Raw genomic sequence first — 27,141 nt, 5'->3', positions numbered from 1 at the left:
ATTTTTTTCAAATTCCCAGCTGTCTTTTAATTGGATTGAAATGACAAAAAGCTTAACTCCAATTTTTTCTAGGTACGGGTTGGCAGTAGTGAATAATTGAAGAGAAAATAATATTATGCGCTCAAATACTGAACAATGAATTTGCGGTTTCAGCCTGCGTAAATACCTGCAAAAAGTCAACCATGCAGCAAACTGAAGACGATTTAGCCTCACGGATCGTTGGAGATCTACTTCCGAGCACACGTTAAATCGCCTCTCACTCTGCAAGATACGAAATTCGCAAAGAAAATAATCAATTTATTTGATCATCTTCGAGGCAGTTCCAAAGTGAATAAATCTGCACATGAAATTAGGAGGCAAAAACTACTTCGCGGGCCTCACAATTGAAAAATCATATAAGCAGTAAAAAAAGGAACGCTGCTATATTATGCAAGCCCGTTTTCTAAGCATCCACACGGACCGAAGCCACCTGCAGTGCAAGGCGCGATGGCTTCGAGCACACACTCACGTAATTCTGGTAAAAAGAGAGCGCAAATTGCCGGCGCATCATCATGCACCTGCTCGTTTATTTTGGCCATAGTTGAAATTTGGATGACATCACAAGACAAACAAAGCGGCGACGTGCACCTAAGCGTGACTCAATTAAAACAAGAGACGAATTCCACGGAAGACGAAATGCGAGTATAGAGCTAGAGCATGCATCGAACCCAGCAGTGGATAAGCGAGAGGAGAGGAACAACTTGGGGCGCGCGACTCTGGGTCGGGCCGGCTCGTTCGTTCGTTTCCCGGAGTCTGTGACGCAGCATAATTATTGATCAGGGAGGAGCGAGAGGCTCTCTCTCTCTCTCTCTCTCTCTCGTCGCTGCCCTAGTCGACATTGCAATGATATTAATTTTTCTTGCAGCTGTGACTTTAAGTATACATATAAAAAACATTACCTGTTTTCTTGCTTCAATGTAATAAAATGAAATGATTGAAAATTACAAAAAATTACCACATGTCACCGTTAATGGTTTCTGTAAAATATATTTAAACCGGCTCTTCTTTATTTGTCATTAAAATATCATAAATACGTTTTCATTTTCAAATAAAACGCTACTTTTCAGAATATTAATTTAATGATTGAATTAAATGGAAAAAAGTTCACCTGACCGCTTATTTTGTGGTCTCGAGAAATGGTAAAAGTCAAATATTAAATAAAAGTAAAATGCGCTCTAAAACCTGATGTGCATCGATAACACCCCTTCCAGCAATTATGAGATATACATTTTTTCACAAGAAGAAAAACCGGCGTGCAAATGAGACAGACATGTTTTGCCACTAAAAAATATTCTGCAGCAAATTCCTTCGATTTCTATGTTGTGCTACTGACGTCTTGATGTCTAATTACAGGCGACGAAAATTGTGCGGCTGTGATTGCTGTTGTGCTTGGCGTCAGACCTGTGATTCACTGACAGGATTCTAGGCAGCGCAGCCCATTGGAAATAAATATCCGGACGAGCAGCATTTTTATTTTATGCGTTGCATCGGCTCTCAGGAATTCGTTTGGCCTCGTGAATTCGGCGAGATGCAATATGATGGGGAGTGCGATAGAGGAGGCGGACTCGCCGCATAACTGTCAGGGTCGTCATCGACAGGATCAGCCCCAAACTCGCGCGGTTGCCTCTCATCATGAAAACGGCTATCGTCAGTCGTTCAATTTTTTGTATCTATGAGAGCAGTTAACACGAAATTTCGAGTTCTTTTGTGTTAAACAAAAACCCAGACAATTGGTCATTTAAATTATTTCAGAATAAAATAAGGAAAACTACCTACAGCAGAGCCATTTGTAAATTTTCCTATTGAAATCATAATTATCTTCATCCAAACCAAAACCCCTAAAAATTTCTAAATGAGTCGATTTTTTTTTAAATACAACAGTTCAAGCTATTCTGCGGATCGAACTAATTAACTAATGTGCACTTTTTCACTGAAATTATGCAGAAGCACCATTTTCGGCCGTTTACGAGGGCACGTCGGGCCGAATTCGGTCGCTGGTTCAACTACGAGTCAATACAAGACCAAAAATACCAAAATCCGTCAAGTTGCCTCGAGTTTAAATCGAAAATGTTCAGCCACACCTAATCTTCATCAACATCTCACCAATATTCCATTAAAACCAATGCTAAAATGGCGAATTCGATCTTCCGACCTGCCATTTGGCCGAATTCGGCCAGCGAGTCGGCTACATCGTCGGCTGCGTTAGCGTCGTAGAAATGAGACCAAAAAGCTTCCATTCGGATAAGTGGTTCGCGAGCGCGAGACATAAACGAAAACGTGGAAAACATTATTGGCCGTAAGTACACAAGCATTTAACACTGGAATTCCTTGAACTGTCACCTCACCCGAAATATTATGATATTTGTACTCACTAAAATGCGGAAATTCAGTCATTCATTCGTGTGACCGTCGACCGTGGGTCGGCCGTGGTCCTCGGTGGCCGCCTGGTGGCCGCCGGCCACCTCCCAAGTCGATCAATCCCGGCCGCAGTGCAGCACTGTGCGATGGGCGTTCGTCCACCCGCTGGCAGCGACATGCACGCACTTGTTTGCATTGATGCCGTCAGCCAGCATACCTAAGAATTTACCCAAAACCGCCGAATTTCGGTACCAAACCGGTCTCAAAGTGACTGCAGCGCTCTTCCTTTTCTGAAAAACTTTGATATTCGAAAACCTGTCGAAAAATTTTCGAATTACGAGCGAAAAACCGGCCGCGAAAGAATTTCCCATTTGATTAACACGCACTCCCATAAGAACGCATGTTAAACTGGCCAACCAATAGAATAACACGCCGGCGGGCCCTGGGCTCAGGTGGCGTGACCTGGCGAGGTCAGCTGCCCGTAATGGGTCGAATTTGGGTCAAGGAGGCCTGCCGAGTATCCGGAGGCTGGGACCGGAGGCCAGCGGCCGCGCAATTGCAGTGTGCCAATCTTCCGTAAGGTTAGCATGGGGAGTTACGGGGAACCGGTGCGCTGGTCCGAATGGGACCAAAATCGCTCAGGGACTATTTTTTGGGCTTTTCGGTGGGATCCTTCGCAAAAACCGAAAAACCGTGGTCCATGTGGGGCTGCTTCTCGCTGTTGAATGCGAAAATTGTTCAAAATCAAACCAACCAAAAAGTCAAAAGGGCAATTATTGTTACGGCTAAAATGGGAGTTTACGCGTGTATTTCTTCTAGGAAGTCAGAAAATTTGTTGTTTTGGGGAGCAGAACGAATTGGAGAATTTCCTGTAGGTATTGAAGCTGGTTAAACCTCTTTATAAATCAGAAACCATTTATTTCAATGGTGTGCTAATCATATTTTAAAAATATTCAAACGGAAATCGGAAAATTTTGATGATTTTCACAAGAATTTCCATTTAATCCCCTTTATCAAATCTTATCATAGATTTTAGTTTCTGCATTTTAGTTCCGAAATGTCTTTTTCTGATTTCTCGTCTCGTCTAAAACGCAATTTTAAGATTCGTTTGTTTTACTGAGTATAAAAACCTGATTACAATTTTCAGCTCTAGTTGAAACGATTGTCGGCAAATGGATGTGGAGCAAACACAGAGAGACGCAGACAGAGTGTAGCAAAAGGAAAGTAATCGTTCATTTCGTCGGGCGAGCGGATGGGAGAAGGGTTTGGCGTTAGGCAACCCGCGCAGCGTTAATGCGTGTCGGCTGCATAAGCGAGGCGCCTGCTACACCCACGGAGCTCGGCGAACAAACTCACTCGCACGTTGGAAATCGATGCAAAAGGGACAAAAACCTTCTCAGCCTGATTCCCCAGCGTGGCTCGGCGGGCGGGCGAGTCGATGAATGGAAGCACACTCTTTTCATAGCCAGTTTGATTCGCTTTTTGCTCAATTGTTTTACTTACCATAAGTTTTTTTCTCTCTCTCGTTAAAAAAAAACTAATTTTAATTAATAGGAATTCTGTCGTGGCTTGAGGAATTACAAAAAAAGACTCTCCAGACCGACAGCCATGTACGTAATCAGGAAATTCTAAGATTTGACCTAGAAATTCCAGAAAACACTGCTCTAATGTAATTCTGTTTATTTTGAAAGCACTATCAGTCGCGTGTGAGGTCAAGAAACAGCATAATTTCGCACCACAGACCGCACTCCGTGCACCCGTGGAAAACACAAATGCGGAGAGCCGCCGGTCTAGTTACGGTCGACTCGCAGCGAAAATTCCCTCGAACTGGCGTCATCTGCAGCAAAATTCCCGTCGGCCGGCGTCCATCTCCTTTGCGAGAGCGTTCGAAAGCAAATAAAGTGCATCAATTCCTTTTATTCTTTAGCGCTAAAACCTAGCAAGTGAAGCAAGCGTGTGCGAGTCGAGCAAATAAATTTCCACGCGCGCGACAGAGAGTGTGCTTCTCATGTAAATAAAATGACTCACTACTGGCATTGGATTTGTTGAATGAATAAGTAGCATGGTATAGACTGCTGCTGCTGCTGCAATTCGTCGCTTTTTAGGACGGAAATGCCAGCATTCTTCGAGAGAGAAAGAAAAGAATCATGATTGCCGCGATTAATAAATAAATCTCACGGACACGCTTGTACAAATCTGCTCTTTAGAATGCAGGTGGAGCGACTCAGCATCGGCACCGACCTCACTTTTTAAAAAAACAATGCAAGCGCATTCGACACCGGAGAGTCGGGTTTGGTGGCCGAGATTCCAATCATTTTGCTCACAGCTGAGAATTTTAAAATTTTCGGATTGTGCCTGTCAACCACGAGAGGCTCGTTTGACGTCACTTTTGCCAATTATGAGGAGTTAAATTTCATCCCTTACGCGACTGTTGCGTTTTATTTTTCAACAACATCGAACAGCCTGTGAAACACATAGTTTTGGTGGTGTCGAGAGAAGAAACAAGAAAGTGTTTTATTTTCAACAAGGTTTTTTATTGAAAATTATTGTATATCCTAAATTAGAATCTCTTCAAATGAGAAACAATCAAAGATGCTAACAGCAGATTTTTTCTTTTTCCTTTTTTCGCATGAAACTCTCTGTTTGCACGTGTGCCGCTTGGGTGGGTAATAATTACGTGTAAATATGCTTGAAATATTTTCGTATAATAATATATGGAAACTGTTGGATTATGCATTAAATATCGAGTGTGTGGGAGGGTGGCCTACATCTTATTACATCTTCTGCCGTGTTTCTGCTTTTTCTCTGGTTTTTTTTGTAACAATAATAACTAATATTAAATGATCATCAAACTCTTGCTAGCCCTATATTGTGGCGTGTCCAGGCACGACCCTTTTGTTTATCCCGGCCGTGCTCAGGGCAGAAAAGTCGCAACACTGAGAGATCTGAGCCGGCGTAATTGCAACCTCAGTCGCGCAGTGTCAAGCTTATCCTCCTATTGGCGAGTACGCGTACGCTTTAATTCGAAAAATCCAACAGTGAATTTCTATTCGGAGATGAAAACCGGAAAAACTAAAAAGCAATCAACCCTACAATACAGCACGTACTCTATAAGTGATTAAACTTTAGCAGTTTTCTTCTTTTTTTTCTTTTGTATCTCTCAACTAACGCACTTTTGCTCTCTCATGATAGTTGTTTGTTTTTATCTTAAATATTAAATGACTAACACAGCATCAGCAACAGTGATCAAAATTTAGTGGTTTCAGAGCGGGTATTTCTGTTTAATGTGTGTGTTTAAATATTAGATTATTGAAATTATTTACAGCGTCGCAAAGCACATTTTATGTACGGGGGCATCGAACTAGCTCCGCCGGTTTTCGCTTCGCCACTCATTTCATTGAGCCGTCGAAAAGTAGTCCAGTTTTTTCGTATTTTAATTTTTTGTCTCTCCTTCTCGTCGAGAGTATTTTGTGTGAGTGTGTAATGTTGTTGTTTTTTTTTCATCATGTAGAAACTGCATACACGCGCCAGAGTGCGAATAAATTCCATTCATTTTTGCATCATTTTTATTCCTTTATTTCTACCACTTTTGAACACAAGAAATACTTTTTCCTTTTTTTCCATCTAGGTTTCGTTTTTCATATAAAATATTTACAGTACTCAAACACCCAAAGTGTGTGCTGTGGGTTAATTATTTTAGCAATAATCCTTTTTTATTTTTTAATAACCATCAACCACATGTGTGTCTGTGTGTAAAGTGTACCGCATCCATCTCCGTTTTCCAAACTCGAAAATTGCACTCAACCTGCGCTGGCACGGCCAGAATCGTTTGCTAAGCTTTCTTCGAATTTATCATTTTTGGCCGTCTGATTTCTTACTTTCTTTTCGTTCACACATTAATCATACTCTGCTCTCTAACCAATTCATATAAACGCATGGTTATTACTAGTAGTTTCATTTACGTTGTACAGACTGCATGCTTAAACGGGTGTGTTTGCTCATTAAACGTTCGACGACATCTAGAACAGCAATTGTTTTTTCCTCATACATGCTATACCAGAAGTAATAGTGGTGTCGAAGAAGCGTCCGGCTCGCTTTTTTATTCTTGCATAGCGAAATAACAAAACAACACTCTGCCTTAATAGTTAAAGTGATTCGATTCGATCTAGCTTTCCAGTGGAATTCTCACTAGTTTCGATCGCCATTGTGTGAATAAAACTTCGGTGATTTAAATCAATCGCATTTTATTATTTAAACATCGAACCAACGAACGCACTGTCATTTTTTTTTAAAGTTAACTTTTCATTTTTGCTGTTTTATTTCAACTCTCTTTGCTTTCCATGAATTTTCATCATTTCGTGTCTGTGTGTCGCAATGTGTATGTGTTTTCGATTCTTTTCTCTCTCTTTTCATTAGTTGGTAGTGTGTGTGTAATGTGTGTCTTTAATTTTAACAAGTTGAAAAATGCAACAGACAGAAGGAGCGCATTTACTATATTCGATTCTTTTTTTAACAAAGTATTGTATATTATTTCCACTCTTCTCATTTAAACTGCGGAGCTAAAAATCGTCAAAAAATGAAGCGCATATAAATCTCAAAATTTAGTTGGGGGACAGTAAGTGGCAAAAAAGCCAAAATCAAAACTGTTTGTGTGTGTTTGTGGTACTGGAATGTAGCAATTTTAATTGTTTGGCTTCACTTGTGTGTTGCGTGTTTGTGTGTGATTTTCATCCTACTAACAAGAAAGACCCTACGATATTACGTTTTTTCTCGAAAAATGTAACTGGGGTCGGCACAAAGAGTGAACAGAGAATATTATTATCTCAAATTTCAACTTTTTTCTCAACATTATTCTCTTTTTTCTCTCTTAAAAACATCATTTTCACATTCCTCTTTTTTGTTTTGTCAATGGCAGGATTTTTGATGCACTTTTTTATTTTTATATCTCGCTCGCATCATCGTGTTAATAATTTTAAATTTGTTTTTCATTAAAATCAGGAGCGCAGACTACATATATATATGACAAGTCTAGTTTTTAAGGTGTATTCTCTTTCGGGAGTGAGTGTGCAAAAGCCACTAGTTGTTATTTTTTGAGCAAGGACAAAACTAGGAAAAACACTTGCTTTTCAATTCACAGGTTGTCGTCAGGTGGTCTGAAGGGGGGACTCAAAGGGGCCTGCGTTATTACTTCCGGCTGTCATAATAGAAAGAGTTGTCGCCAAATATATTTATATAGAGCACATCATGTGAATGTATGTGTGTGTGTGTGAGATGGAGCTTGAAATACACTCGGGACCATTCGGAAGATTGATTGATCAGCAATTTGGAATTATTTTTTAAATTATTGTTTTTATTCTTGATGAAACCTCTTTGCGGCTTATTCATTATAATGAATTAATATCTTCATCGTCATCTATACAGGCCGTCATGTATTGTGTGTGTCGTAGGCATCTAAACAATTTCTCTTGTTGTATAATCATAATAATGATATTAATGGAAGCAGCAAAACCTCATACAGTTTTTATCATCCTTTATACAGAGTTTTCTCATCGTCACTCACGAGTGTGTTGTTATGTGGGATTTTAAGCAGCTTCACATCGAATCGAGAAAATGTACGTCCAAATTTTGCAACACGAACCAAAAACGACAGACAATCAGCGAGTGAGTGCACTCCCATCGAATTCGTTTGATATATTTAAAAACTATACAAACAAAGGTTGGTTTTGTTTTTGTTGATGTTATATTTACTTAAAACTTCCTTCCACTACAGACATTGAAGTTGCCGTGTAAATTTTGCTTATTTCCTCTCCCTTTGCCGTACTTCGCTCTTCATAGCCTCGCAATTATTTATATTTTTAATGAGTTTTTCAAATTGTTTTTTGTTTACTTTTAACAACATAAACACTCATAACCTCTCATTTAACAATTTATATAACACTTCACGCCACAAAAATATAACTCGCACATAATAATTATAGTTAGTATTAATAAAATGGCAGTGTCCTCGAAAGCAATCGGTAGCCGCGGCCGCCGCCCGAAGGCCTTTTTCCCGAAAGGGCCTCCGGGGCCCGGAGGCAGGGGCCGGGCGCGTCGATCGTTCCCGAAGACGCAATAATAAAAGGGCGTCGTCTCAATTGCTTCATGTATCATTAAATATTTAAAAGGGGAACAGATGAGTTCTTCCTCTCTTTTGCTATTGTGTGTGGGTGTGTGAGTTCGTGTGTGTGTGTGTATGTGATAATACTTTTCGCGCTTTTTACAACAGTTTCAAGAATAGAATGTGGTCTCTAGCACAACAATTTCGTCAAGAGAATTTGGGGTTCGAGTAGTTGGCAAACAAGAGCCAATGTGAGACTGATTCAACATTTTTGCCACTGCGGTTAGTTAGTGCTTTCTTATGTTCCTGTGTGGTGATGTGTGCATTTACTCTCTCATTACGTCTCAGCACTAAACTAATAAAAACAAGATAAAAGTAGTGAAGAAGATTTAACAGCATTTACATCTCGTTAATTGAATTATCCATGTGTGTGTTTGTTTGTTTGTTTTGTCTCACAACTCGCCAGAAACAAACTCCCTTCTTTCGTTCTTTCTTTGGGTGTTTTTCTTTTCGCTCTTTTAACTCGTTAAATTTTAGTGTTTTCTTTTTTATTCTCTTGTGAACAGTCTAGCAAAAAAGAAATGCTGCTTTAAACCACTTCCTTCTCGGCTTTCTTGATGCATATAGTGTTGTACGAGTAAACAATATACACATTGAAATACAGCATTTATTTTTTCCTCAAATATATGTGTTTTCGCACTAGCACTTGATTTACCTTTTTTTAATTCATCTTTTAAATTTTCTCTGTTTTCTCATTATTACTCTAGCCAGTTTTTACTGGCGACAAAAACAAGTTCAGTTCGCAGAAGTCACTACTATAAATGGTTGCCTACTAAAACGTGGCTCCAGCAAAGAATAAGAAAGCGCTCCAATCGATTTTCCTGCAACACTCGAAACGAACTCGTCGTGATCATCCGAAACTGGCTCGGTTGCGCGGCGAATTCGTCGGTTTTGGCTAGCTTGCAATGAAATTCTGTATGGTTTCTTTTCTTTCTTATTTTCCATGGTGGCAACATGCAAAGAAGCAATCGCGTGAGTAGAGGTGGGACAGCGGTCGGTGTATGCGTGTGTGTGTGTGTTTCTGTGTTTTTCCATCTTGTTTCTGGTCTGCTGTTGTCTTGCTCGTTCGGTTTTGATCCCAATCTGTCTCTTCGGATTCAAGACAGGCCTGTATGTAAGTGTGTGCTTTAACGTAAAAAGGTCTTTTGTTTGGTTGTCGCGGGAGGGGGACGATGCTGGCGTTTCGGCAATATGGTCCCCCTCCCGAGTGCCTCCACTAAGTCCACAGCCCCTGGTTGGAATGTGCCACTATTGCCGCTTGCTGCTGCTACTACAGTTAATCTTGTTGGTAATTATGCTTGGAGCGTTGATATTTCACCATTATTTATTCCTTATCATGAAAAGGCAAAGCGACCGACTCTGTTTTATGGATCTTGCGGTTTCTTTCTTTCTTTCTTTCTTTCTTTTTGATTTTTTGAGAGTTCTCGTTCCCGATGCGACCGTGATCGTCATCTCTGTTGTGTGGAGCAGGGATGTCCCGTGTTGGTGTCCACTGCAGCTGTTGAATTCGTCGTCGTCGTCGAAAATGTTGTTGGCAAAGCGAAGACGGACCAGGTCGCCTCAAAAATGGAAAAGAAAGTAGGGTAGTCGCACATGCCTTGAAAGGAGGAGTGACGTCTTTAGTAGTAGGTTTCCTGCTCCAGCCAGCCACCGGGATTCCGGCGTAGGTAAAAACGACGGCACTCGTCGTACACAAAGATGGTAATGGAGAAGGGAATGGCTGGCAGCCACCACACGAACCTGAAGGCAGAGAAAGAGGGTATCGGTTAGAGCCGCCAATATCGCACTCGGTCGGGCATTTCGTACTTGAGAGGGTACATCCTGAGACCCTTGTCCATGCCAGGAGTGTAGGAGAGGAAGGCGGCGAGAGCGGTCTCGAACACCAGACCGAAGTTCAACACCCAGTTCCTGCGAATCGAAAATAAAATCATTGATTTTCATAATACTGCGGCCGAATTCTAAGCAACAACTGTTAGAAAAAGCCCAATGGCAGGTTAAACAGGTTTCAATGTTTTTGAGAAAAACAGCGTACTTCATTCCCTGGTGCACGATGGAGTTACGCCTTGTCTTGCAAATGATCAAGTCAGCCCATTGCACAATCACAATGGAGACAAAGAAAGCGGTGTGGCAAGTGTACTCGAGGGTCTTGCGGTCGCGGTAAGTCTGCAAGAAGACAAGAATTCTTGGTTGAGCACCACGCTCTGGAGACGGGTGGAGGGATCAACTCACCCATTCCTGACCGTAGGAGTCTGTAAGATCGTTGACGGCCTTGGAATCCCACTGCTTGCGGATTCCGAGAAGGTCTCCAGGCAGGAAACCGTTCTCAGCCATGATGACGAAGTAGACAAAGAAGCCTGCAGCAGCTTGGATCATACCAATCTGACCGTAGGCCATGGAGATGAGCCTGGATGCGGCAGAGGAGCAAAGTTAGTCGCGATTCGCTTAGCCGCGGTTTGATGCCACCAGTTCATTTGAATTTTGTCCGAGCAGAGGGTCAGACTGACCGACTCGCGTAAATTGAAAATTGAATGGAAATAAAATGACTGGTGGCAGTTTGAGATTCGATTCTTAGCAGAGAAGTAAAATGCAGCTCAAAGAGTAATAGACAAGCTTTGCCAGAATGAGAGAAGTTTAAGTTTCGGAAGGCTCCGAAAAGTAGTGAAAATGCGCCGAGTTAGTTTTGTACACGATCATAAAACAAGGAAGGCAGCAAGAAACCAAAACCAAAAATGTAGCAGAGGAAAGTATTTACACTTAGAGAGTACTCACGGTTTGCTCCTTGCTTGCACACACACACAGATCTACACAAAATACGAGGAGGAAAGGAGCACCGTCGTTTCTCGCCGAGAAACGACGCCCCTTTCTCTCTGCTCGCGACTTTGGTGTGATTTTTGCGATTGTTTTCTGTTTTTTTGTGTGTGAGAGGGAAATAGGACCAGCGAACGGACCGACAGGAACAGAACATTGACCAAAACCAAAGAGACTATAGTGATAAGTAAAATGCATTCCACAGAGATCTCGTCGCTACGTAAACAGAAAATAGCACCTAACACCAAATCAGAACCCGATTCTTGAAAAATATCTCCATTGCTTTTGCGGGCGGGGGGAAAGGAAGGGAGATTGAAGGCGAGAAGCATGAGATTAGATGAGATTTGCACACAATGAGAGGTAATCAGATGGAAAAAAGATCGAGGCAAAAAATAATGAATGTGCACGTTCTAATCGGAAGCTGTGCTTTTTCGCTGATCGTTTGTCCTATACGAGTGATTGTTTTTTCAAATGTAGCGGAAGCCTGGAATTTTGTTTTGTTCCTTTTTTGTGTGGCCAGTCTCAAATAAGACCATGCTCGAGGGGTCACTTGCATATTCAGCCGGAAAACTTTTGTGCCTGCACTTAAATCCGCTGCAGACATCAAGGCGGAGCTCGAAAGCCGAGCTATAGTATCGCCATCAGTTCATCAAAGTTTTCCTTGCACTGTATATTTATAAACTTCTGCGTGGCATGCATCCCTCACTGGTTTATGTACATCGAGAACAAAAACGAGTCGAAAAAATATATATATGTAATAACACACGGCCTCAAAACAGTTCTGAGAACCGACATTTAGTAAAGCACATTTATCACTCGCTAAAACTAAAAACTGTTCAAAAAATCAAAGTGAGCATACAATAGAAAAATCAAAGTTTGTTTTCTGCAATTTATATGTCGAACGCAAAACTCGACTTCTGCGAATAAATACAAATGTTAAAAAATAAAAAAAGGAACGGAAAAAATATCAAGAAAACCATCGAGTTGAGGCTTATTTAGTGTGTAGTAGTTTTCTCAGTTTGCAAATGAGCCACAACCCACCTTCGGTTGACTAGATTATCCCTGTAAGGGTCACGAGGCTGACGTTTCATGATATCAGATTCTGGTGCCTCGTATGCCAGAGAAATAGCAGGTACCTAAATAATATGGCAGGCCGAGTTAGTGGTAGTTTAAAGGAACAGTATAAATGAAATATACTAGTCAAATCAACATATTAATGAGACAGAGTTAGAGGAGCAGTAGTAGTAGTAGTAGTAGTAGTAGTAGAGTAGTAGTAGTAGTGGTGGTGGTGGTGGTGGTTGATCGTTCGCATGTAGTGAATGGTTGGTTAGTGGAGGTTAGTTGGTGGGACTGATCATGTCAATAAGTAATGACGAATCGCATTAATCGTGAAATGAGAGCGACTCGGAATTCGCTCGTTCATGCGCTTGACCCAAAATCAACAAGGCGGCCTCCATGTTCAAAAGTTGGTGAAATCAATCAATAAATATGATATATATTATAGTTCTCAAAGAGGTGAGAGTGAGGAGCAAATAAAACGTAGCGAGTGTGACAGGGTCGGTTTAGCGGCACAACACACACACACACAAACGGGCATGCAAACTGAATAAAATAAGTGTGAACCAAAGGACACACACACACGTGTACCATAGACGGACAAACAGTGAGCGAAAATGATAAGTGATAAAGAAAATCAAAAGAAGTCTTGACAGTATAAGTCTGAGGTTGAATTATAATTATCATGTGGGCAGGCAGAATCTGATTGATGCCGGCATTCGCGTACCTACCTTTGGCGGAAACACGGATTTCGCACTTGCATTCTTTCCCAGCTCATATTATTAGATAGATTTATCAATGCAGAAGTTTATGCAAATGGTTCGTTTAGAGGTGACGTTTAAAGGATCGCTTTGGAGATATTTGCTTGCTTTGCAATGATATAATATAATATATGACGCACCATGACAAAAATAAAAGGAAGACTAGAGACAACCCAAAACCAAAGAGTAAACAGAGAAAGAGAAAGAGAGAGAGAGAGAGAGAGAGAGAGAGAGAGAGAAAATATAAAAAAGAAATTGCTGCTTTTTGAACGAGACAAGAGCCTCGGCGGTTTTAGTCAAGATGGTTTGGAAAAATTACCTTTCGTTTACAAGTTTATCTGAGAAAGGATTTCGCGGCTGACGCTTCATGATATCAGATTCGGCTTCCTCGTAGGCCAATGAAATGGCGGGGACCTGATTCCGGGCACGGCACAAAAATCAAAATAAAACAACAACCAAAGAAAACCAACAACATTTACAAAAATGAACAGGCAATATGGAATTTTTGTTGAGTCTGGATCAATTGAAACTGTAAACTTGGATGTTCTTTTTTACTATTGCACGCTTGTGACTAGAAAGTCCCCTTTTTCACTATAGTAGGAAAAAAGGCAAAAACATCTGTATGTAACTCTGTTGCTGCAGGCAGGACACAGTTATATAAAAAGCATTCAGTGCAGGCTGGTATTGTGTGAAAAAACTCTGCTAAAACGAAACAGCTAAGATTTTGGGATCAAAAGTGAGACGGGTTGGAAAAAATATATATTCGCGACTGAATTTATGAAGTTTAGGCCAAGCTCAGTTATTTCGACATTTTTTTTTGTGTTGGGGCATTTAGGAGGGGCATTTGCGTGACCATCTATAAAATTGGGCCAAGAAAAATTGTAGAAATTTTGAACAGTCCACAATTCTTCCTCGCAGCAAGTGTAAAATTTCTATTCTATTGCAAAAAATGCAATATCTACAATGAGAAATTTCAAATCTAGAGAAAAAGGCCGAAAGTCGCACTAAAAGTGCATCACTAATAACTGTAAGAAGGGCTCAAAGTTTCTACAAAGTCTAGCTTTGAAATCCCTCTTTAAGAGTTTGAAGACAACCGTCGTCTAATTATTTGTGTATATAAAGTGTTGAAATAGGTTAAAATCAATCAGGTCTCCAGGTTATCTCACTCTGCAAATCCAATAAAAACAAAGAAAACTCTGTTGTTAATCACTCGTTCAAAAAACCAAACCATAAACTGAATATATTCGACTAGCTACCTTTCGTTAACTAATTTATCAACATATGGGTTGCGTGGCGGGCGTTTCATGATATCTGCCTCAGCTTCCTCATAAGCAAGGGAAATTGCAGGCACCTAATTGTTCATAGGAAAATATTTGTCAACTATGAAGAAACTAATAAAGAGAGAAAGGGCTAAGAGTAAAATTAACTGTTTAACTTAAGTCAAGTTTTCATCCAATCAACATATTTCAGAAAAAACTGGGACTGCAGCTAGGCCAATTAGGAAAAGGAGCGAAAGTTCCAGAGTCCCAGTTTTTTAGAAACGCACAAATCCATATGCCTTTCAATAGTAAAAGAACAAGTTGGTATATTTTCTACTGCAGCGGCGTTGGCAGAAAAGCAGAACGCATTTCTGCCGCCTTGAGTAAAAAATGCACCAAGCCAAATAGAAAAATTGCAAATTTTGGACTGTTTGTATCATATATAATATGGGACATGACGACCTAAGCACCGGAGATGACAGGTGGAAATGCTCGCCTGATTGCGAGAGAAGACTGAACATCCAGGAGAAGAGTATATTTTCAAATTGAGATAGTTGAGTCAATTTCTTGTGTAGAAAATCTAGCAATACTTTATTATATTTAACTTTAATTACTTTAAATGATTTTCAACATTCTACTTAAGAAGTTTGAAATTTAGCATACTAAATTGAGATGAAATTGTCTACTTGGGAATTACCTGTCGTTAACCAATTTATCAACATAAGGGTTTCTTGGTCGTCGTTTCATGATATCTGACTCAACACCTTCGTAAGCCAAAGAAATGGCAGGAATCTGATTGAAAAATTAGTTTCAGTCAAGTGCTTTTAAATCGGAACAAATGGTTAAAAAAATGTGACGCTGCAAAAATTCTATCGAGGGACAGTCCAAACTGCAGAGAAGAGTGGCAATTAATGTAAAGGGTGCTGCCAGAGGTTGGCCAGCAGATACTCACCATGTCGGTACCCAAGTCGATGCAAAGGATGGTGACTGTTCCAAGGGGAAGAGGCACATCAGCCAAGATGAAGAGCAAGAATGGCGAGATCTCAGGGATGTTGGAGGTCAGGGTGTAAGCAATGGACTTCTTCAGGTTGTCGAAAATGAGACGGCCCTCCTCGACGCCAGTGACAATGGAGGCGAAGTTGTCGTCAAGCAAGATCATGTCAGCGGCCTGCTTGGACACATCAGAGCCAGCGATACCCATGGCAACACCTGCAACATTGACGCGGTTCAGTATTCCTCGGAAACAGGGCTTTTTTCTAGCAAGTTATACCAATATCGGCCTTCTTCAGGGCGGGCGAGTCGTTGACACCATCTCCAGTTACAGCCACGATGGCACCCATGCGCTGGCAACCCTCAACAATGATCAGCTTCTGCTGAGGAGAGGTACGGGCGAACACGATTTCAGTGTGGTGCCTGAGGATTTCGTCGAGGTGGTCGGAGCTGAGTTCACGCAGTTCGGAGCCGTGCACAACAGCGGCCTTGGCTTCGCGGGGGTTGACCTCGGAGACGGGGATGTTCAGACGCTGGGCAATATCCTCAACGGTCTCGTTGCCCTCGGAGATGATTCCGACAGACTTGGCGATGGCCTTGGCAGTGATAGGGTGATCACCAGTAACCATGATAACCTGCGATAATAATAATTTCAAATCGTGAGGTGTCGATTTCTAATATTCTATTTTAACTCACCTTGATACCAGCGGAACGGCACTTTGCGACAGCGTCAGGCACAGCGGCGCGAGGAGGATCAATCATCGACATGAGACCAACGAATCGGAGTCCAGAGGTGGGGAAGTTTGGATCGTCAGCGTCAAACTTGAATCCAATGGGGAACTTATCAGTGGGCAGCATGAAGTCGCAGAAGCCGAGCACACGTTCGCCGAGACCGCCGAGTTCCAGGTAGGCGTTGTTGAAGGCCTCCTTCATTTCCTCGTCAAGCACCTTCTCCTTTCCGTTGATGAAGATGGACGCGCAGCGATCGAGGATTCTCTCAGGGGCGCCCTTCATGACCAGGATCATGCGAGGATCGTTGGCATCTTCGTTCTCGTGAATCGACACCTGGAACTTGTTGGTCGAGTTGAAGGGGATTTCGCAGACCTTCTTGTTGCGCTTGCGGATGGACAAGATGTCGCCGAGAGCCAATTCCATGCACTTAAGAAGAGCAGCCTCGGAGGCGTCACCGTTCACCTCTCTGCAATTTAGAAGCGAGCAAGGTTAGTAAATTGCGAGACATGATTGCGGTATTACGTGGTTGAATTATTTGTCAGAAATGGTCAAAATTTGATCTATAAAATGGTTTATGAATCAACTGAAATGCTTTAAGAGGATATTTATCCACTATAGTTTGGCAATTAATTTTCATTCCTGATTTACATATTTTTACCAAATCCTATCTGCAATCTACTATAAAAAATCAATAAGACATTTTATTAAAAAAATCTGTAAATAAAAATAAAAATTAAAAATGTGATCTATTTTAGCTTGCCTCTTGAGGATGGGTACTCCCTCTTGGTTAGGCTTGAACTCGGCGCGGTTGCAAAGGGTTGCTATCCTGGCGAGAGCCTTGAATCCTGGGCTGGTGCGGTCGTACTGGACTCCGGACTGATCCTCAGTGGTGTCGGCTTCAATGATCTGGTTGTCGAACCACATGTGGGCGACGGTCATTCGGTTCTGTGTCAGCGTGCCAGTCTTGTCAGAGCAGATGGTGGAGGTGGATCCCAGAGTCTCGACGGCTTCCAAGTTCTTGACCAGGCAGTTCTTGGAGGCCATTCGCTTGGCAGTGAGTGTCAAACACACCTGAAATCGTTACGATTGAACGTCTTGTTCGCTTCTAGTACACGAGTTGTTGCAACTTACAGTGACAGTAGCAAGCAGACCTTCAGGTACGTTGGCCACAATGATACCAATGAGGAAGATGACAGCGTCGAGCCAGTGGTAGCCGAGGATGAAAGCAATGACGAAGAAGGTCACACCCAAGAAGACGGCGACACCGGTGATCAAGTGGATGAAATGGTGGATTTCCTTGGCGATGGGGGTCTCTCCAGTGTCCAAACCGGAAGCCAAACCAGCGATACGTCCCATGACAGTGTTGTCACCACAGCTGATGACAATGCCCATAGCGGTACCTGAGGGTGCACAGTTTAGAACGTTTCTTAAGTTTATTTTAGGCTAGGCAACTCACCTTCAACTGCGTTGGTAGAGAAGAAAGCCAAGTTCTTGGTTTCCAGTGGGTTTTCGTTGGTGAATTCATGGCTTCTGCTTTGAGGCTCGGACTCTCCTGTCAGGGAGGAGTTGTCCACCTTGAAGCCGCGGGCCTCGATAACGCGAATATCGGCAGGGATACGGTCTCCGAACTTGACTTCTACAATGTCTCCAAGCACAATGTCCTCAGCGCGCAGGGTGAGCTTCTGACCTTCACGAAGAACGATGGCAAACTGGAAACAATTTTTAAGTCAGGGCCGCGCAGCACCAGAAAGGTTCACATCAAAACCTGGCTTTTACTTTGGTTAATTATTCTAACTTAAGAAGTTGAGGACTTACGAATGTTAATCAATCAGCAGACATCCTTAAAAAGACATGACTCAGGTAATAAAATGCCAGGCACCAACTTTGATTTACTTTACTTATTTTTTTTCTCTAAACACTATAAACTGAATTCTCTCTAGATCTATTTTTTAAGCCTGCTATGCAAACGATCGACTAGTGCGTCAGATAAGTGCTTCATTTGGAACGCCAACCAACTGATCTAATATGAGCAGTGAAATACACTCGTCGGCTATTATTACCTGAAGGTACAGTTGAGTGTAAATCGAAAATTATTGGTTTTATGCGGGAAAGAGATAGGGTTATGGTGGCGACGTGCGTTGGAGTTGATAGAATTTCCGAAAATGGAGAATGCATAGTAAAAACACCAAATCATTTACAGTGTGGGCCGTTAATATTTTACAGATCAAGAGCAAAAATGTTAGCTAGTTCTTGTTGACAATGAATTGTAGCAGGATTTTTTTTTAAAAATAATCGAGAAGAAAATTACATAATTTAATCAAAAATGTCGCACAACATCTAGATTCCAAAAGAGTTACAGGAGGACAAATAGGATAGGTATAGTTTAGGGCGATACTTACTTGTGGGACCATGTTTTTGAAAGATTCCATAATTTTTGAACTCTTGCTTTCTTGGTAATATGAAAAACATCCAGTGATGATAACCACAGCAGCCAGTACAACACCCAGGTACAACTGAAAGTGTCATTTGCATACACGTGTCAAACAACATTCAACTTGCAAAAAATTTCATACGATCCACATTTGTAGATTTTTCAAATGGTAATAAAGTGATCGTCTTGAAGTAACAACAAGTGATTTGCGTGAAGCAGTAATTCATTGGCCAGGTTAAAGGGATCCGTTTCTTGGGGGGAGGGGGGTAAGAGAAAAGTTAACTCAAAGGACAAGAATGAAACATATATAAAGAAGGGGTTGAGAAGCACACATAGTTTTCTGGTGAAATGTTCGTCTCTCTAGGAAATGTTATATACACTCGCACTCAGCTCACATTTGCACACAAGAAACAACAAGGATAACGCTAACAAACTTCTCTAGGACTTTAATAAAAGCACGTATATTGTTGCTCATGTTTCCAGGCAAGCTTGTGATATTAAAAAAAATCATTTTTTCCCAGTCTTTGGCTATCCACAGACACTAAGATCTTGAATAAAAGTAAATTGAATGCCATCTTTCCATCTATGTACAGCTAACCAACGTTACCTGGTCACTTGACGAATGCTGCATGTGGTCCACTTTACGATTTTCTCACAGTCAGATATAAATATAAAGTAACCACCAAATATGGAAACATTTTGTGTCTGTGGAACCATTTACCTGAGGTACCAAGCTTTTAAATGAATCCATGATTGCTGAAGATTTAGCTTCTTGATAATAGGAGAAGCAACCCGTGATGAACACCACGGCAGAAAGTACAACCCCCAAGTAAAGCTTAGGCAAGCATAAAAGAGAACAAAGAAGAGCAATTTGTTAAAAGACAAGACAAAATACGAGAGGTATGTTTTGTTATTTCGCAAACGCAAGCCAAACGTGTCGGCTGGTTTTGTAAATAATTTTTTTAAACTGCTAGTCAAATATGAAATGCAAACATTTAACAGTTGTTTATCAGACTCATCAAGAGTTTGGCTTGAGTTTACGGGACAGAATTGTGCAAGATCAACGTGAAATAGAGAAATATGAGAGGTGAGAACAGAAAACCTTTAGCTCCTCTTGAGCAAAGTGAGCCGGTCATAATATAATTTATGAACATGTAAACCCATTAATATAAAATGAGCCGAGAAGTAAACGCCAAAGGTTTTCTGCTTTCATCGAGTATGGTTTATTAAACTCGATGGTGCTGAAAAGCAAGCATAAAATAGAGATTTTTCAAGAGTTAACCAAGAATAAAAAGACAGAGAAAAAATAGTAGCTCAAGTCGACTACTGTGGTTTGGAAGATGAAATAGAACCTCCGACACCTGAGAACTAAAATTCCGATCCGTTAAATTTATAGTACTAATTGAAAAGTTTTAACTATCGGCATGCGATCGGAGTAAATTTTACTGTTTGCATGCGTGACTTGCCAGTTAAACTTTGAGAAGCATATTGCATGGATGTAAATTATTGACGAGGACTTATACGAGTTTACACGCTACGCATGCTGTTGAAAATTATTGCTAGTAAATCGTGAACTGACGCTGGAGGCGCGTCAGCAAAAAGCACGAGAGCCCTTTTTGACCAGAACAGAAATTGACAGCTTGCTTTTGCAACAGTATGTGAGAATGTTGTGACGATGTTAGTATCCTTTTGTACATTTCGCAAATTAAATACGAGAGACGACGTTGGTCAGTATATTCGAAACTAATCTACAGGGGTTTAGTATAGCGCAAGTATTGAGCGAAAGACAGGGCACTGAAATGGAGAAGCAGCAACGTTAGTCAAGAGGGGGAAAATTTGGCCAATCGAGAATTTCAGAGTTTACGATCATCTTGTGAAATGCGGAAGTAAAAAATCACTCCTGTTGGCTGGATACTTACATTGTCGTCAGCGGGCTCTTCAACTGTACTCGCCTGGATGGAGTAGGCAATAAAACAGAGGATCGCTCCGATCCAGAGGAGCAGGGCGAAACCGCCGAACAGGTTCTTACAGAATTTGACCCACTCGGGGGTTTGCTTGGGGGGCGTGAGGGCGTTGGGTCCATCTCGTTCCAAGAACTCCTTGGCCCTGGCGTGCGTATGACCCTGAAAAAGTTGGGAGAAATCTCAAAACTGTGGGCCGCTTTCTCGTTCCTTGTGGCCTCGCGCTGGTGAAATCAAACATGTTTGCCCATCCGTCCGATATGGTAGTAAATTAATTTGAGGCGAGGGTAATTTTACGGTAGATAACCAAGTTGAGATGCGTTATGCAACGAGAAGTCTTTTATTTGCTCCAAAGTGAGAGAAAAATACTACGGCGGTGTGATAAGAAGGCAAACACAGAGCCGCGGGCACTTAGTGTGTGTGTGAGATAATGACGGAACACTCACTGTTTCTGGGTTGGTCTGAAAACGTCGGTACAACTCTTCTATTGGTACTTTATGATGGTCAATATCCAATTCTTGTTTCAAGTCATCTAGGTTGTCATCCTTCCCTTTCTTCTTCGGGTTTTTCCGGCGAGACTGCGAAAACGAGAAACGAGACTCGATTAGTTGGTATTTTTGCACTCATTATCGGCAGGCCGCGTGCTAAAAAACGTGGACGCCTGGGATTTCACGAGGAAATTTGTATAACCGGTTCTGACGCCGGCTCGGCTGCCACTTTTATTTCATTTTATTCGCTTCGGTCCGGATGGAAACACAGAACGAGAGTTAGTACACCTGGCACTTTTGTGACATGTGTGTGTTGCGCGCTCAGCGTGTGTAATATTTCGCTGCGTGTGCACATTTGCGCCAATCGCGCGTAATGTACGCTCGGTTTCTGGCACTCGCGCTCGCCGGGGGAAATAGAGAAAGAAAAGTATGTCCCGTGCCGAGGGAGGCTAGTGAACCCCGGCGAGAATGAGCTTTTGTGCAGTTCTTCGGCTTCCCTCTCTGCTCATCATCGGATTAGATAACATGGAAAGCCTTACGAAGTCCGCGTCGGCCCCCATTTCAGCAGGAAACGTATAAGCTGCCGATTGACCAGGCAGGCGCCACATTATCAAAGGAATTTAGCAACCAGGGAAAACAAAAACGTGGAAAATGACACTTTTGCGCATGATTTTCGTTCGCTTACGTAACGAACCGCATATATTGATCGGTCAAAGATTTTTAGTGTGTACACGGCATATCGACGAACTGCTTCGCACGCGGAATTGTAAAAAGGGAGAGGCAAAAATTTGAATTCCGAGTTGCTTAGCAAGTTGGAAAAAACAAACAGAAAAGTGCAGGATGAGCTAACTGAAATAACAAGCCGTGAAACGAGCTAGCCAGCCGGCCGTGCTAGTCCGCGCGCTTAATTGCACATTTCCTCCGTTGACAACTAAATTGCGGTGGCGCGTATACTCGCACCATGAGAAATGCAAACGAGACGACAGTGTAATATCCATGCTCCAGAGTACGTAATAAGCTGCAACGTCAGAATCCATCCATTGTGATAAGAAAACGCGGGTGTCGCAACCGAAGTGTCATCGCACGCGATCGAGTTGTGCTCCATCAAGAGGTCTGGCCTACTCGAGATTCAAGGCCTCGCTCGTCCCTCCACTTTTTCTTCATTTTTAACAAAAAATAGAGGAGTCGGTCGAGTTGCACATCTGCGGTCGAAAATGAGATCGTTACCAGTTATCATCGTTATTTAACAATTGCCGTTAACGCAAAACATAAATATATGCGACTGAAAAATTAATTTTGTCGCTTGAAAACAGTGAAAGTTATATTTTAGCAAAGTTATATTTATTTGAATTTAATTCTTATTTGACCAAACTCAAATCATAAATATGTAAAGCACTGGTTTCTTCTTAAATGACAACTGCGCTGTGTGTTATGGTAATTCTATTTTTGGAAAACTTATGCTCATATTTATTCATATCGTATTTCCGTGTCTATTTCTAACCGAAGAAAAATAGAATTAATAATACTTCTAAAAATAATTGAGCTCGGATTTTATAAAACTGAGAGTGCTCTTTGTAAATTATAAAGAAAAATACATTTCGAACTTTATTCTAATTGCAACATCCACTTACAGAGCACGACACTATGTCCAAACGACCTTGTGGTTGTGTAACCACATTTTTTTTCACCGCTTTTAAAATGTATCAACAAGGAAAATCTTAGAAACACGATGCTTATTAATCGAAACTGGTCAGCTGCCGCGGTGTCGGGAAAATCCCGCCAACTGGCAAGCGTATTTCAAAATGCGCACAGCAGACGTAACAAGGAAAAGATGTGCAGAGACGGCGCCCGATTGGTAAACGCCACATGAACGGTAGGAACAAACTGGTTCCTCCTCACCTTATTATCAGGTGGCGCAGTGATTTAAAAGCCACGGGCACTTTCTAAATCGACCCTGCCTCTCGCGACACACGCTGAGGTCAACGCACTGGCGAAACCTGGCCGGCCTGCCGACCCGCACCGGCCATTCCGCGCGCGCGAGAGAGTAAAACCGACCGACCGACGACGACGGCGGGGAGAAAAACTAGTCGCGTCATAGAGAATACGGCGGCGATCGATTTGCCAGCTGCTGTGCTCTCTCCCGAACGGCCTTAATTGACACGCACGCGAAAATAAGGAAAAGGACCGCGGCGTGAGACTGCTAGGAGAGTTCCCTCAACAGTCTGCTCTCTCAATTTTGCAACATTATTGAACCATCAGCGGAACACGAGGGGTCGAGTGGAAGGCAAATATCGAGCCGAACGAGCGAGATTGCGGCTTGGAGGCGCTCCCCGCGGCCCGACCCGCGAATCGCTCGCTCCCAACAGGGCAAATTTTAAATTGGAGCAGCCGGAGAGCGAGTGCGCTATCGTTTCTCGGCGATTCGGTCGTCTTTATCGGACCCTCGCGGTGCACGCGACACGCGTTTCGCAATGCGATCCTGCTAATTGATGACGAGGGCACTAATGCGCAGAGCAAAACTCGCCGGTGAGTTAATTACACACGCGGACGGTCACATGAGAGGCTCATGTCCGCGGTAATTGCCCGAGGAATGCGTGCTGCGGTGATAAGGAGGGCCGCACCACAGCGCTGCCATTTCTGTCTCTTGGAGGGTCTTCGCGGAGCCAAACGAATTCATGAGCGGCAATTATCCCGTAGTTTTTATCCCGCTGCGAGCAGAAGATTTCACTCTCGACCACGGCAGGCAGAGCTTACCGGACCAGTTTTCGAATGGTCAGCAAGCGTCAAAACGAAAATGCCAGCACCAAAGGAAGCGTTAAAATCAAATTGAGTTTGAGGCAGATGTCCGTCAAACAAGAACAACGGGCCGAAATTACTAGCCGGTCTTACGGCGGGGAGAAATCAATCCAGAGAGACCTTGCGTGGCCGGCTCTGAATGAATGCACTCGAAAAAACGCAGAGGCTGTCGAATTATTTTTAACACTCGCGTGCACTCTTCAGCGAGCCGTGCAGCAAGGACAAACACAACGGAGTGAACACAACTCGGCCGGTGTGTGAAAGAAGGGACACCAAAATGTCAAGGAACAAAGGATGTTTTGTTTAATAATTAGCTTTTTAGGCACAAACACACCCGTGCGAGCACTAATCGGGCTCGTGAGTCTGGAAAGATCCATTGTGTGCTTTGCTACGGCTTCGAACAAAATACACACGAAGTGGCCAGAAACGAAACTCGGTTAGCAAATTTCCAGGGAAATATGAGACAGGATATTCATACGTGTTTTTTAATGGCTGTTACTTTCTCAATGTTTTTATTTTTATTTTTTAATACGAATGAGTCTCTTGCAATAGGTCACTGAGCGAGGCTCTTATTGTTTTTGAAAGAAATAATTTATTTGATTTACAAAATCTTCTTCACACATTGACAAAGTAACAGTCAAATTTTCTCGTCGCGCCTGTCTCTACGGCATAATCGGTCTTTCAACCCTGCCCCTCAATTGGGTCCTAGTGGTGACGAGCTTGGGGGCACACATCGAGCAATAACTCAAACGTTCAAACATGGAAAGGATTTTGAAACAAGCGAAGAGCGGGAAGCAGAGGAGAGGGGGTGCAAGACGGGGGCCATTTCATTTTGCGCCAGTTTTGCCAGAATCGGGGCACATTCCGTCCGTGTTGGGGGCCAAAATATAAATTAGTCGCGAGTTTGGCACGTGCCCAATGCAGCGGCGAGCGAGACAAGGAGAGAAAAGAGAGCGACGTCCGTCACGAGTCTCGCGAATTTATCCGCGGTGGCTGCACTCGCGTCCGGCGCCCGCCTGCGCGACAGGGCAGGGCGCGCGGGGGCCCAGTTCGGCGGCCGAATCGGCCGGCGAAGTGGGCCCGTCGGGGCCGGGCGAGCCAGTCGACGCGAACGCGCCAGCTGAACGCGGAGCGCTTGCACACCGAGGCTGGCGGCTGCCTGGTGCCTAGCTCTAGCTGGATATTGATTAATCCAACACGACTGCCAGAAGCGGAGCAGTTGGGTCGGAAGAGGGTTTTATGTGCGAGAGAGAGAAACAGCGAGCGAGCAGCACTCTTTCGCGCTAGCTCGGCACATCGGAAAGTAGGTTTTCAAAGCAGCTCGAATAGATTTTTGAATTCACGGGGGGTTGAAATGGATTCGGAGCGAGCGCTCTGGCCGCGGACTTTTTTTCGCGGCCAAGAATGAAATGTTGTTGCTTATCAGTCGCGCCGGATTTATCGCGGCGGTGACGGTAAATCGGCTGTCGCGTGCTTCCCTGTGCAGAATGCAGGAAAAAAAATGCAAAGTATGGTTTGGGGTGGCGCGAGGCGCAAAGGGCCGCGCGAGAAGCGACCATTTTGGCGAGGCTGGCGCAAAAAGAAGGCGAAACAAGAGGGCGGGATGCACGAAGAGGATGGATACCTTTGCTTTGCCGTCAGCTGTCTTGTTGTCATCGGGCAGGGATGGAATGGTAGCTACACGATACGAATCTGAGCGTCCATGCTAGTAAAAACAACACAAAACAATAAAGCAAAACTAAAATACGAGCTAAAAGCTGCAAAAATCATAAAAGGGTTAAGGGAAGCAGGAAAAATGGGGCAGTCTCAAATATTCATGGAGCATGCAATCGATACATCGTACGGCGGGGTTGCCGATGTCACGTCATCCGCGCCACGGCTTGCTTATCACAAGCAGTGGCGGTATAGATTCGATGCATTCTCAAGATTGCATTGACCGATTTATTGATCGAGCGCACTACACACTCCTCGCGACGGAGCCAGCCAGCTAATTTTACGAGAGAGAGAGCCAGCGAGCTCGGTCTGTCTTGCGTACATAAAATTCTGAGGAATCGTGCTCAAAATATTGATTTTCGCTGCGACCAGCAGGTATGCTGGAGCCGCCGCCACCGCTGCCGCGATGGATGCGACTGCTGCAGACGCTGCTGCTCGACTTTTTTCCAGTAAAAAGATCGTGTAGGAAGCGCGAGCTGGCGGCTGGCTGGTCGCCGGGGTGATAAGGCGTTCTCACTCATGCACACAACGATAATAAAAAATTATAAGTGGTTTTGATATTTATATATGAAAAAAAAGAAAATTAAAACCGGTAGTCATTCACTCACGTATTCGGGAGCACTCACAAAAATATAGGGAGCAACACACATGCAAGCTCCACTATTAATAGACTATTCTAAACGGGCCAGGCCCACAGGCCAGAGCGAGACACGTCTATTTTTGCACAGTCCACTTTTTGCTACAGAACTTAATGGAAAGCGGGATAAGAGCAATGAAACTAGGCTAGGGTCGCGCGCTAAGCGGCACTCGAAGGTGATAGATATATAGGCACTTTTTCTCAGCTTCGGTAACACTAACTCGTTCACCTGAGGACGGCACTACGGGGGGTCGCGCGGGTCGCGGCCGACTACTCGAATAGTCAGGCCCTAAGCACCTTAAAACGAGAAGCTCGGGGTGTCGGGAATAATGGGTTTGTGTGTGCGACTATGGTTTTGCTCTCTTCTAGTCCATGGCTTTGATGGAGAAGCACTGCTTTTGCTACTAACCTTATCACCCATGTTGAATCACTGATTAAATAGGACCTCTGGTATCCAATAAAACAAGTGTTGTGCACCTAATGCGGGTGCAAGAGTTTGTGGTGAGTCGGCTTCTTGAGGTGTTGCTAACAAACTGAATCCAATTCGGTGCTGCCTTTGGAAAAATAAATTATAAGGGCCCTTTACAGATGTATGAGCCTGTGCCGGTCGAAGCCCGAAGAGAAGCTGGCGCTAGCAGTTTCGACGGCAGCAGTAGGCACCGACCAACAGAGTTGGGGAACAAGCTGTAGAAAAGGAGGAGTGTGGGAGGTGGTAGTGGTGGTATGGGGTCTGGGCAAATCAGTGGCACCAACTGACTGGCGACAGCGCTGGATACGGCCGTCCCCCACTCGCGCAGCTCCTCGGCTCGCGAACTTGCCAGAGGTTGAGTGCGTGAACAGTTGAACACCGGTCGCTTCTCCTGATTGTGAACTCACACCAACTACTGAAAGCACCCAGAGCAAAAAAGGTCGCCGCCGTCAGAACCGAATTCTCAATTCTCAATGGCCGAGGCCA

General features: G+C 43.2%; 1 protein-coding gene across 9 annotated transcripts in view; it reads right to left on the bottom strand.

The window, feature by feature from the left end:
• Positions 1–5,883: 5,883 nt before the first annotated feature.
• The window catches only part of Atpalpha (sodium/potassium-transporting ATPase subunit alpha), a 56,829-nt gene continuing 35,571 nt past the window's right edge, over positions 5,884–27,141 (bottom strand). Inside the window, exons 2-17 of one of the 9 annotated variants that reach the window (XM_065483969.1) lie at positions 26,596–27,070; positions 25,461–25,541; positions 20,999–21,130; positions 20,511–20,714; positions 18,560–18,673; positions 17,617–17,869; positions 17,292–17,560; positions 16,921–17,231; positions 16,125–16,626; positions 15,709–16,063; positions 15,391–15,647; positions 14,436–14,530; positions 10,784–10,958; positions 10,587–10,717; positions 10,361–10,462; positions 5,884–10,294 (exon numbers count right to left, since the gene is read on the bottom strand). In XM_065483969.1, the coding sequence (XP_065340041.1) occupies positions 10,174–10,294; positions 10,361–10,462; positions 10,587–10,717; positions 10,784–10,958; positions 14,436–14,530; positions 15,391–15,647; positions 15,709–16,063; positions 16,125–16,626; positions 16,921–17,231; positions 17,292–17,560; positions 17,617–17,869; positions 18,560–18,673; positions 20,511–20,714; positions 20,999–21,130; positions 25,461–25,541; positions 26,596–26,607 (3,114 nt within the window). In that variant the 5' untranslated portion in view covers positions 26,608–27,070 and the 3' untranslated portion in view covers positions 5,884–10,173. Of the gene's footprint in view, positions 10,295–10,360; positions 10,463–10,586; positions 10,718–10,783; positions 10,959–12,403; positions 12,499–13,498; positions 13,594–14,435; positions 14,531–15,135; positions 15,231–15,390; positions 15,648–15,708; positions 16,064–16,124; positions 16,627–16,920; positions 17,232–17,291; positions 17,561–17,616; positions 17,870–18,559; positions 18,674–19,312; positions 19,427–20,510; positions 20,715–20,998; positions 21,131–25,460; positions 25,542–26,595; positions 27,071–27,141 lie in introns of all 9 variants that reach the window. The other 8 variants (XM_065483960.1, XM_065483984.1, XM_065483921.1 and 5 more) reach the window with 8 other exon arrangements.

Source organism: Cloeon dipterum, chromosome 1 (assembly GCF_949628265.1).
Source record: "Cloeon dipterum chromosome 1, ieCloDipt1.1, whole genome shotgun sequence".
In the NCBI taxonomy this organism is placed as follows: Eukaryota; Metazoa; Arthropoda; class Insecta; order Ephemeroptera; family Baetidae; genus Cloeon; species Cloeon dipterum.
This window is presented reverse-complemented; position numbering and strand designations above follow the sequence as displayed.